The sequence below is a fragment of the Lates calcarifer genome, linkage group LG15 (genome assembly GCF_001640805.2).
Source record: "Lates calcarifer isolate ASB-BC8 linkage group LG15, TLL_Latcal_v3, whole genome shotgun sequence".
Lineage (NCBI taxonomy): Eukaryota > Metazoa > Chordata > Actinopteri > Centropomidae > Lates > Lates calcarifer.
Window position 1 is genome coordinate 1,573,522 of NC_066847.1, and position 21,670 is coordinate 1,595,191.

At 40.5% G+C, this 21,670-nt stretch overlaps 1 protein-coding gene across 2 annotated transcripts; it reads right to left on the bottom strand.

Annotated features, from left to right (window-relative positions):
* Nucleotides 1–524: 524 nt before the first annotated feature.
* LOC108884663 (N-acetylglucosamine-1-phosphodiester alpha-N-acetylglucosaminidase) lies at nt 525–21,531 on the bottom strand. 2 transcript variants are annotated; one of them, XR_007814715.1, is made up of 13 exons: nt 21,348–21,531; nt 17,039–17,244; nt 15,788–16,055; nt 11,884–12,023; nt 10,784–10,892; nt 9,184–9,312; nt 8,892–9,097; nt 7,403–7,450; nt 5,814–5,942; nt 5,545–5,676; nt 4,208–4,289; nt 2,049–2,428; nt 525–1,947 (listed from the first exon to the last, which is right to left on the bottom strand). XR_007814715.1 is itself a non-coding variant. In XM_018678691.2 (12 exons), the coding sequence occupies exons 1-12, from the start codon at nt 21,428–21,430 to the stop codon at nt 2,206–2,208; spliced, it is 1,755 nt and encodes a 584-aa protein (XP_018534207.1). In that variant the 5' UTR covers nt 21,431–21,531; the 3' UTR covers nt 525–2,205. The 2 variants fall into 2 exon arrangements, 1 of the variants encoding a protein (XP_018534207.1); XM_018678691.2 differs by having other exon boundaries at nt 525–2,428.
* Between the last annotated feature and the right edge of the window lie 139 nt (nt 21,532–21,670).

Below are 21,670 nucleotides of genomic sequence, written 5' to 3' on the forward strand. Positions count from 1 at the left end.
TGCAGTGCTTTTGTGACTGAATAGCTTGATGCAAAACTTAACTCAAACACCAAAAAAGTCCCACCAACACTGACACTGACAATTACGACATTTCTGTTGACATAAGGCTGGTGCGTCAGATAGGGATCACGCTCTGGACCAAAGTTCCTCTCTGATGAAGTCTCTTTTAAAACATTAAAAAGTTAAAGTTAAATGGAGCTTAAATGTGATTAATTCTCTGTTTTCTGTAGCACTTGTTGTGAAAGTTTCTTATATTGTTAGCATGTTAAAATGCTATGTTAGCACTGAGCTCAAATACTGTAAACTTTACACTGTAAAATGGTTAATACTTTTTCATTTAGATAATATATTCAGGTAACTTGTTGTCTACAGTTCAGACCTTATACTAAAGGGAAGAAAACAAACAGTTGGTAATAAACGTTATAGTTTCACCAGTTTGCTAATGTGGCTTTTCATCTTCCCTGCTGCCTGATCAGAGACAAAAATCTGTTAAAATCTGTGTCAGAGTCAGAGCGAGACACAAATTCAGATAGATTCAGACTTTCAGTCTGATATTTTTTAGATTTATTTGTGTGTTTTAAACAGGTAAAAGAACCTGCTAATTACACATCAAGAGTTCAGTGATGATTGGTGACAAGTTAAAAATAACATTACAAATATTTTTTTCAGTCAACACCAAGAATTGCTGACAAAATACAAAGTTGTCCTGTTTCCACAGAGACGTTTAAAGTTATAATCTTTTAGCAGTAAGCACGGTTTGGTACCACAGGTCCTTGAATTCAGGAGGCTGCAAACTGTCTTTGAGAAAAGAGTAACTGGTGTAACTGCAGAGGGAAATGTTTGGTTAGCATGAGCAGTAACTTAATCCAGCTCTGATCCGCCTGTAGGAGAGTGAAGAGTAAATATAATCAAATTAAAAATAAAGAAAAACATAAACTATGTGTAAACTGAACGGCTGTTAATGAAAATGAACAGAATCAAAAACAAGGTTTAATTTGATAAAAATCATAAGAATTTTAACTTTAAACTGAGCAAATATTTGTGGCATCTTGAGAAAATTGTGCTTCTTCTTGATCCTTTTATCTCATGATTCATATTCTGCACATTAATCCATTATTTTTACATTCAGACATGTGGCTCAGTGCATGATAAGAAAACATCTTAAAAATCCTCGTGTTCGCAAGAAATCAAGCAATAAAAATCTTAAGTAACAGTTTGTTTTGAAACCCCTGGGGCCTTCCCGGCTGGAGGTCAAAGTTCATCTTGAAAACCTCATCCTACCTGGAGTCTGTTTCACGAAGCTGGGAACGTCAAAATTATTCTCCAGGAATCCTTCCACAACCGCCAGGTTTTCCAGGACACATTGGAACCCTGGTTTTTGTTGATGCTGAGCACTAATGCTAACATGCTAACATCTAGACAAGAAAAATCTTAACTCAAGGTCGACTTATGAACTTTTCTTCACAGTCTTCCTCAGCAAAAGGAACAAGATGTCTGCTGGTTCTGTCAGGCTGCACTGACACGACAGGAAACTCTGATACCTGCGAGTACAAAAGGGATATTTATCCAGTGGTGGAAAGTAACTAGGTACATTTACTGTTCTTGCTAGTAGTGGAGTTTGGTGTGCACTTCCTGAGAACAAATAATACTCTTTAATATACTGCTTAATCTGTATAATTAGTACTTCTGATACTTTAAGCACATTCTGCTGATGATAATACTATTGTCTTACGTAACGTTTGGAATTCAGGGCTTTCTGGTATTTCTGGAATACTTTTCCTGGAGTAAATGACCTGAGTACTTCTTCCACTTCTGTATTTATGGAGGTGAATCAGTAGCACAGAATTGGGAGTATAATAAGAAGCTGGAGAAGGGGTAGTATACGTGGCTGATCCGGCTTCGTGATACAGGCGCCTGGTTAGAGGTCAAAGTTCATCGTACCTTGAGCTGGGATGGAGACAAAATAAAACTCTGACTTCCGCCTTTAATCATCAGATTCAAAGACTATCCTACCCAACCAGCTGCCAACAGCATCTTCTTAGAAATACCTGCTGGTGGTTTGATGTCGCTGGAGGGATGCAACAAATCCATGCTTCCTTTTTCAGCCTCCAAAGATTTGTTTGAGTCATTTCCTCTGTCATCATCTTTGGTCCTCTTTGAGCTACGACTTCCCTGAGACCAGATTACATCCCCGAGTCGTCCCGTTCAATCCGAATCGTCCAATTCAAAACCTGTTTTCCCGGATTTCCCAGCATCGGCCTCGGCGCGTGAAGCGGCTCCGTTGATGTCCGTGAGTGGAACCAAGGAGTAGTCCCGATGCTCGGGGAAGCCGGCCGCCACTGAGCCGCGACAGGCTCGCACGAGGTGAACCAACAGGCTGGCCGAGAGCAGAAAGGCCAGGGTTAGAGTGACAATCAGCCACGTTCGCCTGAGGAGAGAGGGAGGAGAAGCTCAGTGAGTAAAACTACAAACATGGAGGACGTTACAGAAAGAGAAATGGTGTGCTTCAGTTGTACTTGGAAGTCAGAATTTCTGAGTTCTGAGTTGGAAGTTTCGACTTGAACGCCCCCTGAAGTTGGAACTGGGAGTGACGTCACCTCCAAGTTGACTATGTTCCAGGAGCAGCCATCTTGAATTCATATGTCAGGGTTGGTGGGGTTGCTCTGACTTTCTGAGTTAGAAATCTAGTTCCAGGGTGCGCTCCAGTTGAAACTTTCTCGCTAGGAACTTGGAAATTCTGACTTCCGAGTACAAATGGAATGCACCAAAAGGCTTTCCTGAGAGTGTGCGTGTTTTTCTGACTTCTCAACTGGAAGTTCATCAACTGGGAAGTAACATCACTCCCAGTTCAGACCTCCAATGTTAATGGAACGCATCATGAAACTCAGGAAAAAGGCACCAATGTTGAATCGGGATGGACTCAGTTGATTTAAAATCACACCTTAAGATGTTTTATTTTGCGAGAGCATCAAATTCCAACATTTGAGACTGTTCCTCGCCACGTCAAGCCAAATAAGGCAATTAAACCCAAACTTTTGCCTGTAAAACACAAAAAACGCTGCCAAACTCTCCTCCTGTGTGCACATCAGGTGGACGTTTGCATTGCGATAGATACGACAGAGCTCTAACAGTTGAATGCAGACAACAAAAGTGAGAGTAAATATGATTGTAACCCTAAATCGTCTCACTACATCTACTCCTATGAGCTGGTACAAGTTAAAAAGGGTTATAACAGATGATGTTTAAAAAAAAACAAACTGTCTTTTCCTCCATCTGTGACCAGAGCACCCCCTTTTACAAACCGGTGACCATAGCAACAGCTAACAATCCCTAACTTGCATGTGAAAGGTAAAGGGGGCTAATGAATGCGTCCCGTTCCTCAGAGCGTCAGCCTTGTTTACATGTAAAGCAGAGTCTGAGACGAGAAGCCAAATGTGGGTCTGGAGTATCTGGACTCCGTTAATCAGAGCAGAGAGGACAGAAGAAGTGAGATATGATTATTCCTCGTTAAATATCTCACATCAGACTGTGAAATGCAGCACGGCTGTTTGTGGTTTCTCAACGTCGTGCTAAAAAACAACCTCGGCTCAAAGCGTTCTGATGTCGCTTTGGATTTATTTCTACAAGTAGAAACAGACCGGCCTAACACTGTGTGTGTTTAAGAGGCTGGAGGAGAAGATAAACTGAGCAGCTGGGGGTTAAATTTCCTCACATTTGGCTGGCAGATGGGTCAGTTTCACACCTCAGCTCATAACACATTTTCTACCTTTCTATCTGTAACTGTCAGTCATAAACAGAAAGACTTAAACACAAGAAATAAACGTGTTTAAGTGTCTGACAACAGTATGGATAGGATTCCTACAGAGACAGAGCTTTTTATTAAAGAGGAAGATCAGTTTAGTGTAACCAGAATCATCATTATATATCAATACCAGACTGCATTGACAAAAACAGGAATTTTACCAAGCAGCACTGGAATAGGACTGCCTCAATCTGTGAGTTTGTTTGCATTATTGTGTGGTACTTTTACTAATGTAAAGTATCTGAATACTTTTTCCACCACTGAAAGTCGCACAACACCACAAATAAACCAACAGATGGAGGCAGTGGTATTCCAGCAGCTCCTGTGTTCTGCTCGGTAAAATTCCCGTTTTTATCAATGGAGTCTGGTACTGATAGACAGTAATGTATGACCTTTGACACTTACTCTGATAGATAAGGCTGCTCTCTGTGAGCTGCTTCCTCTTGTCTCCAGGACATAAATATCTTTTTGGCCAAACAGTGTCCAGCTGTGGACAGAAGAAGAAGAAGTAGTTCAGTAAAATACGAAGACATCTGCTACAGCTGTTTGCAAAAAAGTCAAAAATAAAGATTAACTGAGATCTAATTTTCACCAATCAGGCTTTACATGAATCTGTTTGTGGTTTACAAGTAATGTTGGAGCAAAAAATGAAAATAAAGGTAGAAAAAGAGGAGATTTTATTTCTGTAATGACTGTGTCCAAATCAAAACAATCTTTCTCTTGCACAAGTCCAAGTCTAAATAGTGTTTCTACTGAGGTTTGGAGTCTGTGGTATGTTCACACTGGATATGTGACAGTATTTAATGTCCTCAGTTTGATTTTTTGGACTCTATTGTTCCAAAATGAAACGCATAACATTAAATGGAGGAGCCGCTAACAGCTGGTAAACATCAGAGTAAACTGTGAATAATCACCCAGAGGGATCTGACATGTTTAAAAGACATGTTGCTGTCTCATTTCCTGCAAAAACATGCTGCAAAATACAGAAAGGTTTAACCTTTCTGAGAACAGGGAGACGTCTTTCTGCAGAATTCAAATGACCTCTTAGTGTTTTGTTTATTATTAATATATTACCTCCATATTTGGTGGTTCCTTCTGACGGTTAACAGAAGTAGGACAGACCCATCCTGAGCTCAGTGTTTGGTTTATGTTTAGTGTAATTGTACAGAACCAGGGAGGAAAACGTCGCTCAGTGTTTACTGAGAAATGTACCTGCAGATCCCAGATGTTAAACATGTAACTGGATAATGTTTGTTTTTCCAAGCAAAACGGACTAAATTTAGCTTCTTCACACTCCTCCAATACCAGGATTTTTTTGTTTTATTTTTCTGTTGATCAGAGCATTTTAGTTCAATTTTCTAACATTTTATGGCCCAAACACACGATCAGTTAATGGACAAAATAATCATTGGGCACAGCCTTGTACAGGCTTTAAAGAGTAACATTTCCAGTCCTCCCAGTTGAGTTGACACAGAGCTGCTCTGTTTGGACAGACGGCAACAAAGACTGAACTGTTTTTACTTCTGCTCTATGCAAATATAACAGATATTAGCTGTGAGGACACACACACACACACACACACACACACACACACACACACACACACACACATCTGTGTATGATGTGAGGGTGAGGAGAGATCAGCTGGGTGAGGAGAGATCAGCTGTATAACCCTTTTGAACCATTCACAACCAGCAACAGTGGATCTGGACACGACCTTTGACCCCTGTATATGTGTGTACCTGTGTGTAGGGTGTAGTTGGTCTCTGGCTGCATTGTGGCGTTACAGCTTCCTGTCTGCGGGTCACATGGGCACTGGTCGTCACAGAGACACTCCTGAGCGCAGGACAGACCGAAGAAACCCAGAGGACACACTGACAACACACAGAGAGATTTAATAAAGAAAATAAAGACTGCTGTCCCTTTAATTAAAACCTGCTGAATTCAAAGATATTTGGTGTAATGTGAGTTTCAGTGACACAGATCTAAAGTCTAACGCAGTCTGATCTACCTTGCTCACAGGCGTTGCCGCGGAAACCGGGCGGGCAGGTGCAGCGTCCGTGGACGGGGTCGCAGGAGCCGCCGTTAACACAGGCGCAGGTCTGATTGCAGCCGTCGCCGTAGAAACCTGGGAGGCACACTTTAAAAAAAAAAAGAAGCAAAACAGATTCAGTTTTATATTTTTTTCCTGCTTTCTTTGTGTTTAGTAAACTCATTATGTTTGGGTTTTGGAATATTTATCTATAAAAACCAAATCTAAAGACGCCACTCTGGGACATTTTTCACATTTTTTTGACATTTTATTGGACAGACGACTAAAAAACAGTCGTTAGTTGCAGCTCTAGCTTGATGATCTACCACAGATATTCATGTTTACCACTTCAGTGATCACACATTTTCCTCCTCTATTCCCTCAAATAAAACAGACAAACCTTCTTCCCTCTACCATGTCCTTACAGCAGGTATCTGACAGACAGAGGTTGTGGGTTATATCAGTCTGCACATCCTGCACCTGAACCTGGGCAGGTAAACAAGATGTTTTTGTTTTTGACCAGTGAATGAACCTCTCTGTATGTGACCTTTAAACTCTCAGAGATGTTAATTATAACTGCTGAACACATTCTGCACAAATTTCTCCAACTAATGACAGACTCCTGAGAGACGGCATCTGATGTTTAAAAACTACATCAGACAGACGACAAACTATGGAGCAGTTTGCTTTTTTGACAGCTCAAAGTTCAGGTCTGTTAAAACAGCTTGGTATTAGTCACCAGTGCAGATACAGAGCTGCAGGACTGATCCTAAAACCAGGAAGTAAGTTAGCATGTTAGCATGTTAGCCTGTTCCCTCGTCCCAAAGTCAGTGTGTTTCTGGTTAAATGTCTGAAATAAGGTCTGTGGTTTTAACACACTGACGTCATGTGACCGTGGTGTAGTTGGTTTATAGCCTAACATTAGCTTCTTACTTATGGAGATTGGATTTAGGCTTCAAACATCAGATTGAAGATTATCTGATGAACTAAACCTGGAAGGATCAGAAACTTTATGTTTACATGGAGCCTAATATTCTGAGTATTAGCAAGCTCAAACTGAATAAAAATGCTGCAAAAATCTGAATAAACAGGCTAAATAAATCAGTTACAGAGGGGTGGTTTAAACTTTTTCATAAATTGATCAAAAGAGAAAATGCACCATGTAAACAATTCGACCTGATTACTTTCAGGCTGCATTCTCTCTCCGCACATGTCCTCCATCTTGACATAAATGCATGAGGACATATGTTTCTCCACTTCCCAAAAAAAGTTTGTTTTTTTAGGAAGTTGTTTTTAATACAAACTCTTAAAGAACTGAACATGACTGGATGCATAGACAGAGGAAGTTGAGGGAGACGAATGCATGAGCGTCACACAGTCATTCAAAATGAAAAAATGTTCTTGTAACTACAGCTGATGTTCGGCAAACTTGACCTGAAACGCGAGTGAATCCTCTGATCACAGCAATTCAACAGAAATCAATCGATGCTGCAGCAGGTTTAAATGCTAACATGACCCTAAGGTTTGTGTTAAAGTTTGAGGTGAGGGTTGAAGCTGCAGATTTTTACCTTGGCTGCAGTTTTTCCCTCTCCATCCAGCATCACAGACACAACCACCTGCAACACAGAAGAGACAGACGAAGACATGAAACTCTGCAGATGCAAAACGAGTCAACAACTGAATCAACTTTAACTCTTAACATCTTAAAATGGAAAGAACAAATGCTCCTGTGTCCCTGGAGAGAAGGATTTAAATCTGATCGTCTGATGTCTCCAGTTTCTTCAGCTGTTTTGTACAATATTATTATCAACTGTGAAGATAAGAGCCAGGTTGTAATAAAACCAGAACAATCCTTTCAGGACTGGAATGAGCAGGTGCGAGGGTTTTACTACAAAGCTCAGTTATATTTAGGAATTTCAATTCGTTCAGTACATTTAAATCTCTTTTCCTGCTTTCCTGTTTTGCATGTGGTTCAGTTTCTTTTTTTTAAAGCCTCTCACACAGTTCATTTTAATTATTTTGGCTGATTACGCCTCCTCTGAGGACTGTGTGGGCGAGCTTGATTGGCATCTCTCGCTCTCATGTTCTGTTGTTGCACCTGTTCAATACAAATTATACCTCATTATCCTTCTCACTGGAACATGGAGTCTGTGGTACATCCAGCACTGTAATAAATCCTCCCTTCATGGAGGTTATAGCATGTAGGTTTACAGGTATTGATTCAACTTTAAGGTCATTTTATAGGCTGAAGTTGATCTGTTATAGTGTTGTTTTTTTTTTTAAAGAACCCTTATTGATAAATAAAACAATTATTCATAAATAGTGTAGAAATTTTAAATGTTCCTGCTGCCCAGTGTATCCAAGATAATCAGCTATCAGAAGTAAAAATGGCCTCAATGAGACAAAGAGTTAAACAGTCTAATCAGCCAATCAGAGTCAGCTTAGTCCACTTCCGCCCAGCAACCGCTGAGTCATCACCAACTGCTGAGTAACTGGTTGCTATGGTGACTGGGGCCCCAGTGGGAATTAAAAGAGGTTTGAATGAGATTTTTTGGAAAACCTTTGAGAGGAGGCAGTTAGAGTGATGATGTCACACATCATAACTCAGAACATTCCGTGCAATACACACCATTATAAACTCTGAAACTGTAAAAAAAACAACAAAACAATAAAACTTAAACTGCGATTTTGTCAAAATCACAATTGCTATCAAAATGCAGATTTAACCCAAAAAAACCTTAAAGTCTTGTGAACTGTTTAAAATTTCAACCATGTTTCTATGTGAAAGTATGAGGAAATCATGTGGCCTCACACAGGGGTGTGATTGATCATTTTCGCAACAACTTACCATTAATTTTTAATGGATTTTTTTCCGCGATTTACGTCGTCATGGCTACTAAAAGACATAGTGCACGATTCCTGATTGAAGCGCATGCTTTGATGTATGTTTTGCTAGGGTTTTGTCAAAGTTGCAGGGCTAGTTATGCGCCAAAATTTAAACGGAAGTAATAATAAGAAGAAACGTGTTGGATCATAACCAAAACAGTCCACACTTACCGGCGGTGCAGACGCCGTGGGAGCCACAGGCCGGCGGCTGACACACCAAAGAGTCGCAGGCGGCGCCCTGCCAGCCCTCCTGACACTGACACCGTCCGTCCACACAGTCGCCATGTCCGCTGCAGTCTGATGGCTCGCAGCGCCGCGGGTGAACGCACAGGATGGTGGAGACTTTCCGACCACAGCGCCACCTGTTGTCTGGTACGCTGTGATGGGAGGATGGATGGTGGATTAGCGGATCAATTAGATCAATCACATCTGTAACACCTGTGTGATGGATTCCCTGGCTCACCATTCATCAGAGGGGTAGCTGGACAGGGAGCCATCAACCACATAGGTGGAGGACCCGCCTCCATCCAGATTGATGGCGTTGATCACTCCGTACTTCTTCAGGAAGTCAGCGACCTCCCAAAGATTCATCCTGCACAGGGAACAAGACAGAAGATATAGACTGAATGGAGACATTTTGTACAGATATTAACTTTGCTGATCCTCTGAATTGTCATCTAATGGTTGGAAGATTCAAAAACGTGGGAAAACTGAGGGATTCACAGGAAATTCTGCAGCAGTGACTCAGTGTTCCTGTTTGTAATTTTATCCCCTTATCATCGGCCTTCAGCCGTCCTCAGTAACCGTCCTCAGTAACACAATGTGAGTTTGTTTGGCTGCACTGTAAACAGACACACCAGCTCCTCCTCTGTTGTATTTCTGACAAAGCAGCTGCTCAAGGAGAGTTTTCTGTTCCCAACAACGACACTCCTATTTTAGTGCATAAAGATGAATAATCAGTCTCTGATTATTTTGGTCCAAGTTGACTTGTAAACGTTTTTATTGAGCGGGTGGTTGCCTGATGTCGAGGGAGCGGACATGTTTAGACACGTCAGCTCTGTTGTGCCTTTGAAAAGACTGATCATTGACACCAACACATTAATCTCCAGGGTCACTGCAGGTCTGAGGGTGGAGGGAAAGTCAGATCAATAGAATCGATTGGGGGGAGAGATGGAAGAGGGTTGATGTGACACAAAGTTGTTGTCTTCAGTAGCTTGTGAAAATGCTCACGTGTTGTATTGTTGGTTTTTGATAAACACAGTTGTTTCCTTGTAACATCACAACTATCAGGAAGAAGACAGGCTGTGTGTGCAGATGATTACATTTCATTACAGTTTCTGTTCGCTTGTCTGTTTTTTTGAGTTTCTGCAATTCTGACGCTACGATAACCTTGACCAAAACATTACAGTTTCGCAATACTGCGATTACAGCTCTAGCTCTCGTAGAGTGATGCACTTGATGCATTTTGGGGATTGTTGAAAAACTTGTTCATGCCACTTAAAAAGTATCAAAACACAAACTCTGTTATCGCTAAATATCACCACCAGACTCCACTGACAAAACAGAAATTTTACTGAGCAGAACACAGGAGCTCCTTTGTTTGTGTTGCTGTGTGGTATGTAAAGTATCCAAACACTTCTTCCATGACTGAAATTAACGAGTAAGTACTTTTTATTTAATCAGAAACAGCACTGTATATGATCACCAGACTCCATTGACAAAAACAGGAATTTTACAAAGGAGTTGCTAATCTACTTCTGCCTCGATCTGTTAGTTTGTTTGAGTTATTGTGTGGTAGTTTACCTTAAATAAAGGGATATGAACACTTTGTCCACCACTGAAAGTCACACAACAACACAAACCAATTAACAAATGGAGGCAGTGGTATTCCAGCAGCTCCTGTGTTCTGCTCGGTAAAAATACTGTTTTTGTCAATGGAGTCTGGTAGTGATATAAAGTGATGTTTCAGATTTAAAAAAAGGATCCTACCCTTTAATAAAAAGCTATGTCTCTGTAGGAATCCTACTGAATTTTTTAGAGTATCAGCTCTCTCCTTCTTTTACCCTCTTTGTCCAGTCTTTCCATCAATCTGGAACAGGATGAGTCTGCCCTGAGCATCGTGGCCCACCGCTGTCCGGGCCGACACCACGTCCACAAACGTGCGAAACTGCCCTGTGAAAGCACAAGAAAAAGGTTTTGTAAAATACAAATCAAGAGAAGATGAAAAGACTTGATCCGCCAGCGAGCTTCCTGAAGTCAAACACCTTGTTGGATCCAACGACAGGAGGCTGTTTACACTGGAAATGTCAAGTCTGTTCTTCAAGACGAAGACAAATACAACAGTTTTGGTTTTAAATTAAAGCCCTGCTTGCTCTTAGGACACAGTGTTCATCTGTTAGATAACAAACAGTGAAGGATTAGCAAACAATGAGGATTTTTTTCTACAAATTTGCATTTTTGAGGGCTGACTTTACTTCCTGTAGCTGATACGTACACATAGCGAGTATTTTACAGGCTAATTTCAGTGTTTTTAAATGTATTTTTTTACAGCGTGTGCATGTCTTTCTGTTTGATAAATAAACATGCACACAGATAAGAAACCTGATGTGACCTTTGGCTGGTCCACATAGTTTCACTCTTGTCACTGTTAATCAAACAGTGCAGTGTTGTGTTTTGGTGGTGTGCGACGGAGACGTGTCAGATCACAGACAAAATTCTGTGTTAGGCAAACACTCTGGAGATATAGTTGCACTTAATTACAGCTGATCCAGTTGATACCTCCCAGCCTGATCCTGGACAAAGGGAGTGTATTCTAGACTTGACCTGTGGAACTGAAATCCAGGAAAAACCTTGATTTTTTTTCCTGGAAAGTTGCTGGAAACCAGGCTTATTTACAGTCTGTGTCTGTCACTATGATTGTAAACGATAACTCAAGTATTTTTGAACCATTGCTACATATCCCTACCCCTTGTTTGTGTTATTGTGTGGCACTTTATCTTTATATAAAGGACCTGGATACTTCTTCCACCACTGAAAGTCACACAGTAACACAAACAAACAAACAGATGGAGGCAGTGGTATTCCAGCAGCTGCTGTGTTCTGCTCAGTAAAATTCCTGTTTTTGTCAATGGAGTCTGGTACTGAGATAACATCCAGTTCGTACCCGTCTCTTGTGTCTTGTCACACTCGGCCGTCAGGCTCTGGTTGATGTAAACCTCTCCGTTCCTCAGCAGCCACACCACACCGCTGACCAGCTGGACAAATGGGTTGGACTGGTTCAAAACGTCTTCTTGGGACAGATACCTGGACGGACAGAAAACCAGGACATCGTGGTTGTTGTATGTCTCTACATTTAATGGTCGGTCAGTCCAACAATCTGGTCCAGACTGAAACATCTCAAACATTATTACATGAATTTTTTACACAGAAATGTGTGCATGTGACAAAAGGTTTACATTTGTGGTTTTAGGTGAAATATCTTGACAAATATTAATCAAATTAGCTTCAGATGTTCCAGTTGCCCTCAGGCTGGACAAAATTTGTAAACTTTGAAATCTCACTATATTCAGCAATTTAAAAAAAAAAATTACACAGAAATGAATGAAAAGTGGAATAAAGTCATCAATGAATGCAGAGATAAATATAAGATATTTTAATCAGTATTTACAGGTTTATATTGTTCTGTACAAACACTTAAACCTGCACTGTTGTTTCAGATATGACCTGTAAACCGAGCTCAAACAGGAGGAGCAGTATTTGCTCTGCAGGTGACTCATCGACAGGTCACCTCAGGTCCATTAATTCTCTATGAGCTGTGACAATAACAGGGAGGGAGGGTGGCGAGAGGTAACGAGTAAAGAAACAGTGCGATTGTGACCATGAGGAGACGGCGTCCTTATGTACAGAGAAAAACAAACTGAGCAGCATAATGATCCAACGATCACCTGCTGAGGACAGAGGCCCAACGACAGCATCTCAGTGGGGAACAGGCTGGAGACCAGACGAGAAAAAATTTAGAATTTGCCTATTTGGCAATTTTAGGCTCTTGGACTCTTGATTTATCATTATGCTCTATAAAGTGTCAGAAAACTGTAAAAAAAATACACATTATTGTTTCCCAAATTGATTGTTTTGATCCGTCATACAGTCCTAAATGCAAAGACAGTTTGTTATCAATTTTTGAAGTGTGCTCTTTGCAAGATTGTTATTTGTTCTTGGATTAATTGATTAAAGACGATATGAAAATGAAAAGACTTCGCAACTTTTCGGCCTCACATCACTAACTGAAGCGGATAAACACTGGTCGTCTTAAGTGCTAGAACTGAAGGCAACTGGACTTCTTTTAGGTTTCTTGAAGATGTGTCTCTCGTCCAAACATTCTAGAGGCTGGGTGGGGAGTCCCAGGTATTGAACCTCCTTGGAGGTGGTTCTCAGAGTCGTCGACCAAACCTGTTCGTCATGTGACTCTCAGGACCACCTCCAACAGGTTAAATACCTGGGACTCCCCAACCAGCCTGTAGAACTGAGGAACCATTTCGGACAAGAGGTGAAACATCTACAAGAAACCTAAAAGAAGTCCAGTTTCCTTCAACTGAGAACCTACACAGACATAATGTCCCTTCTTAGCCACCTACAACACAGTCCAGAGATCCTCACTCAAGTGATTTAACCCACATCCACACCTTGACCCATGTGATCCTAACGATTCACATGATGTCAGGGTGAGTCAGGGACCCTCAGGACCACCTCCAAAAGGTTCAATACCTGGGACTCCCCCAACCGGCTTCTAGAACTGAGGAAACCCTATTTAAATGAGAGGTGAAAGGTCTTCACGATGGTCTTAGGAGGTTAAGATAGTCCTATTAAATAACTTGTGGTGTGTTTTTTTTTAACCTATCTCACTTTACAAAGTATGAACAATATAGGTGAGACGTTATGCTCAGCCAATAGAGGGGATATTAGGAGGTATAATAATGATAATAACCTACGGGTGTGTCAGTGTCAGAGCCTTGAAACTCTGATTTATCATGATGTATGTTGGTAGTTTCACCTTTGCTTTTTCTCGTCTGACCACTCAAAGTGTCTGTTGTGATAAAGGAGAAAGTTCAGGTGAATGATAACAGGTAAAAACTGGAACACATGACGTTGTTGTGCAGAGGTTTTAGTGTCAGGCCGGGACACACTCTTTCTTACTCTGTGCTTGTAAAGGCTTGTTTCAATATTTAGCTGAGTTACTGCCAGGACATTGTTAGAAACCTGCCTCTATTCAACACAGCATACTCACTGTTAACCATCATATAAACACAGAGAATTAAAATACACCCAAGTTACCAGACGTACAGTAGAGATATATTTATAAAGAAGTACTTTTGGCTGGTCAACCTGCCTGGTAATTTAAGGTGAGGTGATATAATGTAAGGTGATTCCTCCACCCTGAGCTGAAGTTACATTATAGGAGTAAAAATAACCAGCGAGGTTGGAGTTGTGTAACATCTGTGGCATCAGTTTGACTGACTGTAGGTGGGTTAAGATTCTCAGAGCAACACTTAACTAAGAGAGGGCTGATTGTGTGAATGAGGACAACAGGTCATAATCTAGTAAAATGAAGTATAAGGTGAAGCAAACCCAAAATTTATTGGAAGACGCAGAGTCTCAGGAGGTTAACAGCGATACTGACTTACTCTTTTACACGAGTGTGATAAAGAATGCTATGATTTCAACCATTTATTCATGATCACATGTGATTGCCTCACTTCTACCAAACACAGCTCGACGGTTGCATCACACCGGGAGCACAAAGTCTGTTTTTTTGTGGATGAAGCAATATTTTCGCTTTCTAAATGAGATGTAAGTTTGTTTAGGACAAAGCCGGACAATGTCTGGTTGTGTAGAGTTTGTGGTTTTCTGTGAGTGAGCTCGACTCTCTCCTGGTGTTTGACCCACAGACGGTTGCATCATGTAGGACTCCCTGGGATTACTGACCTCAGGTATCAAAAAAACAAAGTTAAATAGATTTTTTTAATAGATAAAATGTGTGAGCTTGTGTGTTTGTTTTTGTGAGTGGGTGGGAAAGAGTGTCGACCTTACGGTGGCATCACGAAACCTAATCAGACAGTAGCTGTGTGTCTTTGAACTGAAGCTTCAGTGTGTTGTTATTTAGTCGTTCATCTAACTGAGGTTATATGTCACAGGCCCACGCAGACAGGAAGCCAGTCGATTCTTGCAAATGTGGTTTACTTCAGACAAAATGTGAGAGGAGGCCGACGGCTCGGTGGAACGTGATGTTTTATGAAAACAGGCAGTCAGGTGCAGGGGGCTCGAGTTTATGCAAAACCTAGTTTCTGAATGTTTAAAGACACAGACCAGCACTGAAGATAAAACTCATACCCTGTGCCTTTTCAAAATAAAAGCTGTTGTTATACTGGCAGATTGTGCGGGTCCTAAAATTCATCCTGCTGCTGTATTTCCAGGATTTTCTGTGCCAAATAACCTGCTGCTTTTTGGTTCCAGCTGGGAACCAAACCCATTTATTTTAGGTAATAATGCTCTGAACAGCTCAGTTTTAGGTGTGTGAGCTGCAGCAGAACCAGTCCCATGCTGGTGGATAACATTACCAGTGCAAAACACGTTCAGTGTTGCTGATACAATTAATCACATAAGCAGAATAAATGGTGCAAAGGTGTCCACAAATGTCGACATAAATGTACCAAAAAACAGAATTTTTATCTTACTAACGAATTATTATTTTCATTGATTAATCTGATGATTATTTTCTTGATTAATTGATTCATTCAGAAAACAGTGGAACAAGGTGATCCCATTAAAGTGCCTGTTTTTATTCAACAACCAAAATCAAAAAATGATTTAAAAAGTGGAATTTATTGTCATAAAACAAATGGTCACTAATCAATTAATCGACTACTTGTTGCAGCTCTAAATTATTAGCTTTATTTTGGTTGTTGTATTTGGTGATTTGGTTGATGGAGATGTTTATAAGAGCCACTACACTGAAGAGAGAGCTACAGAAATAAGTGAGAAGTGAGTTTTCTCCTCTCTGGATCTCCTACCCGAATGTGAGCGTGCCGTCCTTCCTGATTCCAAACTGAGCGTTCTGGACGCCGCCGCTGTCCTGCACCGTCCTGCCGTTGCTCACCACGTTGCCCAGACACTTCCCCGACCGCGTGTTGAAGAAACCGGCGTTCTGGGCGTACAGACACCCGGCGGCTTTGGCCGTCTCCTCCACCGTGGCCCTCTGGTTCATCCCGCAGCTGCCCGGCCCGCCCGGCTCCAGCACCGACACCGTCCTCAGTGGGTCGTGGACCACCGTCATGTGACCTGGGGATGGAAGATGCAACAGGTTGGGATGATACTGATGTTGCTGCCTCAGGGAAAAAAGGGTTTAAAATTATTAGGATGTACTGCACTGTGTTTGTATCATCAGTGACAACGTAGTTATTAACGAGTAAGATCCTTTTTATTTACCCAGAAGAAGCCATTTTATCTCCCTACCAGACTCCATTGACAAAAACAGTAACTTTTACCGAGCAGGACACAGGAGCTGCCAATCTCCTTCTGCCTCGAACTGTTGGTTTGTTTGTGTTATTGTTTGGTAGCTTCACTTAAATAAAGGGATGTGATTACTTCTTCCACCACTGAAAGTCACACAGTAACACAAACACACTAACAGATGGAGGCAGTGGTATTCCAGCAGCTGCCTGTGTTCTGCTCGGTAAAATCCCTGTTTTTGTCAGTGGAGTCTGGTAGTGATTGTCGGGTTCACTGATTTTTGTCCCTATCAATCATCAACATGGGAAAATAAGGTCCAAAATAATTTATCCTTTCAGTTGTCAACATATTTTATTCATCACACAACAAACAAATGTACTTGGCAGATTTTCTACTGGACATTTTGTTCCAATCTTAACCTTGCTCCACACAAAGTGAAGATACAACACTGAAGAAACAGAACCATTAGTTCCTCTTCTTTGTGTAGTAAAACATGAACCTCCACCCAAATAAAAATGAGTCGATTCTTAAAAAAAGATGTTGACTACACTTACTGTTTCGACTGATCGATTATTCGTGCACATCTCTAGCGTAAACTACTTTACTTTCAACCCAGATGCTGCACCACTGTAGCTGAAAGACGAAGCCTTTTTCGTGTCTATTTTTACAAATGGACTGAAGGTCATGGAGTAAATAAATAAGCAGAAGGATCAATGAATCAGATGTTCATCAAACAAGCATCATATCCAGATTCAATACGGCGCATCTCATCAGTTGGTCAATAAAGTTATTTTGAATTCTCTATCGCTGACCGTAAACATGTCTGGAGGTTCCCGGCACATCCACCACAAACACCGAGGACTCGGCCAAAGGCAGCCCGCTGTGGTTGCTGGCGGCCCAGCTCTCGTGGGTGGTGTTGCCGTAGATGACGGGCTGACAGTCTCTGACATGGCGGTGAGAGTGGGAGGGGCCGTGGCCGTGGGCGTACGGCAGCAGGACGTCATCGTCCTTAGAGACTCTGCAAGAGAAAGAGAGGGAAAATTCATTTTTAAAATAATATTAAGAGAGAAACAAAAGCTAAAAAGTATATAATATCAGATAGGACACAAACATCCAGAATCTATCATGATACAGGAAGACGACGCCACGATACATTTGGATTTTTTATCAAGTGAAAGAAAAGGTTGAAAGCTTGTACACTTCATTTTACCACACAAAAAGGGAGCATCCATTTAAAACTGATTATTTCTTGGGTTATTTTCTCTTCTCAACCAAACGTGTTTTCTGTGGCAAGAAAACTCAGTTCACTGCAGTTAACAACAAGGAAAGTCCTCTTTAAAGGAGCTAAGCAATTAAAATGGTTCATGTGAGAGAACAGTAAAAGAAAAATGGGGAGGAAATGCTGATAGGTTCCTAATAAATAGAACAGCAAAGTCCCTCACAGTAGAACAAAAAGTTAGATTGCAGATTTTAAGAGAACTGAATGATAATCAATCACTTTGATAATTTTTCAAGCAAAAATACTGAACATCTGCTGGTTCCAGGCTCTTAAATGTCAGGATTTGTTTTCTTTTCTTTATCATTTATGAAATATCTTTGGGTTTTAGACTGTTGGTCGGTCAAAATCAGTGTTTTTGGACGTCATTTCAGACACAACTGGTTTTTTACACTAGATTCTAAGATTTTATAGTTTTAACTATTGACTAATCAAGAAGAATGATAGTTAGTTGCAGCTGTAGTTTATTTATAATCTGATTTACACCCCAGCTTTTACATTGTTGACTCTTTTAAATAGATTTGCATCTGTTTTAACACACAACGTAGAGATTAAAAACAGATTAGATATAAATCTGTTGTTAAATGTGTCTGGCTGTTAAAAAACAACACGCAGGTTTACACTGTAATGAGGTATTTTGATTTATTGAGTATTAAATTAATCCACTGCCAATCTTGTTTTGGAAAAATAAAAAACAAAAACAATGTGTGTTAGTAAAGTATCCTGCAGTAAATCGAGCGTCTTATCTGCTGACTGAGTGTGGAGAAGAAAAACATTCCCACAACTGTAAAAGAGCTAAAAAAATATCTGGGAGGAGAGAGAGAGGGGGATGCTGCTGAAATAAAAATATGTTTTTTTAGTGTTTGAGTTCATAAATAAATCCTGTGTTGGGTAAAGTCTTCTCGTGTTGTTGTGCTGAATTTCATCACACAACCGCTGCTGGTCGAATCAGAGTTTCATCACATGGAGGAATGTGTTTTTTAAAAGAGCTGAACTGTGGTTTCACTTCTGCCTCACATGGAAAACACAGAGCATGCTCTATCTAGTTTTTCTCATTATTATTTTAATGTTTACTTTTATCCCTGACTTTCTATTTTTGTCAGGAAGTGGGTTCACTCACCTGTGACCAGTGATACCTGTTTATCCTGAGCTAATTTAGAGATAATGAGAATAACTGTGCTGCGTTTAATCTAATTAACGTTATTTAAAGGTCGAACTCTGCAGCTCTGAGGTGACAGACTGCGATTTTTAACACCTAACTGTGGTTTTGCAGAAATAAGGATGTTGGGCAACCGATGAAAAATACAAGCAAAATATTTTCCTTTGTAAGTCAGTTGATTTATTTCTTAGAATAATCGCTCAGTCTATAAAAAACAACAATGAAAAATGTCTGCAACAGTTTCCCAGAGCTGAACATTTCCAAACCCCAGAGGATAAAACAGAGAAAAGCAGTAAATTATTATTGTTGTGGATTCATCTGCAGATTCATTTCTCTATTAATCATTTAGTCTACGATATTCAGTTTTATTTGTAACAGCACTTGGTGACAGTGGAGACGCAAAACTGCCTTAAAAAAGGAGGAAACCTCAGTCAGTCTGCTGTGATTGATCAGGTCGAGAGGAGAGAAATGGGGGACGAGAGGGAGGAGCTGTCTGAATTTGGCATTTACAGTTTCTCAGAGGTCATGGTCATGTCTCCAATCTGCTTGTTGTATCTGTGCATCAGGGTAAAACTTATTCAATTTACTTTCATATATGATCAAGAAAAACAGCAAAACTTTTGCGACATTGCAAGAAAGTTTCTCAGGATCTTTTTGTGTTTTTCAACCTTCAGATTAGTTTTTTCCTCCATGTCCCTTTCAGGACTCCACAGGAACCAGAGAGTGTTTGGCATTTTTTTAAGCAGAATAATTTTCTGTCGATCGACTCATTGATGAATTGGCTGATTGTTTGATTCAGTGGACGATTCAACGTTTGCCGATATCACAAAGTCTTCTACGAGCCAGTGATCGATATGAGACGATGTCATCTGCTGATCTAACACAATCACTTCCATTCATATCAAATCACAAACAGCAACTGAAGCTGTTCTTCAGACATAAAGAGTCACATCCTCATATATTGTACTTTTTTCACATTTTATAAAAGAAAACTGAAAGAACATTTACTTAATCCCAGTCAAACCAGTGCTGTGTGGTATAAAAACACTATATAACAGAAAAACAACAAACACACAACCAAGGTGAGGCTGAGGTCACCACAGTGACCACAGGTGGGGGTTTACTGTTATGCAACCGCAACCTCAAGGTCACATGGTGTGTGTAGCATGCCACATGAATCACAGGTTAAGGTCAGATACAGTATGGACTCAGTATATGATAACATCTTCTTCATTTAGGTGTTTTTTATTCTAGTTTTGCTCAGATTTCTGCAGCCCTGGACAAAGGTTTGTTTACTCTGATGGATTGTTTTTCCACTTTTGGCATTGGAAGTAAATTTGAGTCTCTCTTTTTTTTTTTTTGGCCTGTGTGGCATTTTTCCATTTTTTTTCTTTTGTGTCTTAGTCCAGGATTTTCTAACCTAATTTACTCTCTGTCATAGGACGACACTCCCTCTGTTTTTAGTTGATGCAGCCAGAAAAGGCACATAAACTGTACACCAGTGTTCCCACTGATGTGCAGTTTATGTGCAAAAAGTCAAGGCATTTGAAGATCACATGAAGAGACAGGAGAGAGAGGAGACACTGAGGCAGCCCATAGTTTCATCTGGAAGCATCCTCACTTTAATTTCAGTGACTAAAACCTGTGCATTGTGCTATGAAACAGGGTTTGTCCTCAGGAAATAGTTTAGCTGAGGCAGTGGACTCCTCACATCTTGCCACACTCGTCTTCTGATCAATTTAATTAGTAGATGAGATCATAAACAATATTTACACTCAGTCACAGTTTGATTTCTCATTATTTTCTCATTTGTTTTGTCAGTAAAGAATTAGAGCACTTTGAAAAATAGCTGTTGCAACATGTCACAGCCCAAAGAAATGTTTTTAAACTGCTTGTTTTATTCAATCAACAGCGCAAAAACCAAAAATAGTCAGTTCACTATCATAAATATGAACAAGAAAGCCCTGAAATTCTCACATATGAAAAGCTGGAAGCAGAAACTGTTAAGAAAAACCACTTATTTAACTGAAGTGTTTGGTTTTTGGTATTTTTAGATGTAAATGTATGATACAACGCGGCCATCTTGTGGCCACAGCGTCCAACTGCAGCCACATTTTCACAGGAGCTGTCAGTTTCCGTAAAGAGCGAAACCAAAACGTGATGAAAAACTTCATCTTGTGACTAAAGTTTGGTCTGAACAGATGCTATGAGCAGTTAAAACCACTGCAGCAGAGCAGGAGGCTAACTGAATACTGTCAGTGTGATAGGTAATAAAACTAGACACAGCTGCTTTGTGTTTATTTATGTCATTCAAATTTTAAATTACTTAGCTTTATATTTAGTCAAATGAGTGGATTAATGGCCTTATTTGTGTTTGAGGACTCTGGACCCAACAACCCTGATAAGAAGTTAGCTTTTCTTATCAAAAACCAGCTGTTGGATGCTGTTGCTCAACAGCTGGAAAGTTAAGTTAGCATGAATTGATTTAGTGTGTTTGCAAAAAAACAGTGTCATTATAGATTAACTAAATTTAACCAAAAAGCTCGAGTTTTTATTCACTCAGCTGCCACTTATAAAGGAAGAGAAACTAGCCTGGACACACTTCTCTTAAGTCTTCAGGCCGAGGCTAACGGCAGCTAGCAGGCTAACGTTAGCGGTTAGCTCGAGCAAGAAGCGGTTGTCTTACCGGGTGTTTTCGGTCTCGGACAGCCGGACGCAGAGCCACAGCAGCAGCCACACACACGGACATTTCACCAACGCTGCTGCCATATGAGGAGGAAGACTAGCCTGCCAAACTCCCCTCTCCTCCTGCTGGTTCCCACATTATCCAGCAGCTAGCACACGGCGCTAAAGTAGACACACGGAAGCGCATGACTTCCTGTTACTTTACAAAATAAAAGCCGCACGAGCCATTCATAACTTTAACAACACACTAAATCAACACTATATTAAACGGTAATGAGAAAATATACACTTATATAAAATGAAAGCAACACATGACGAGCTCAT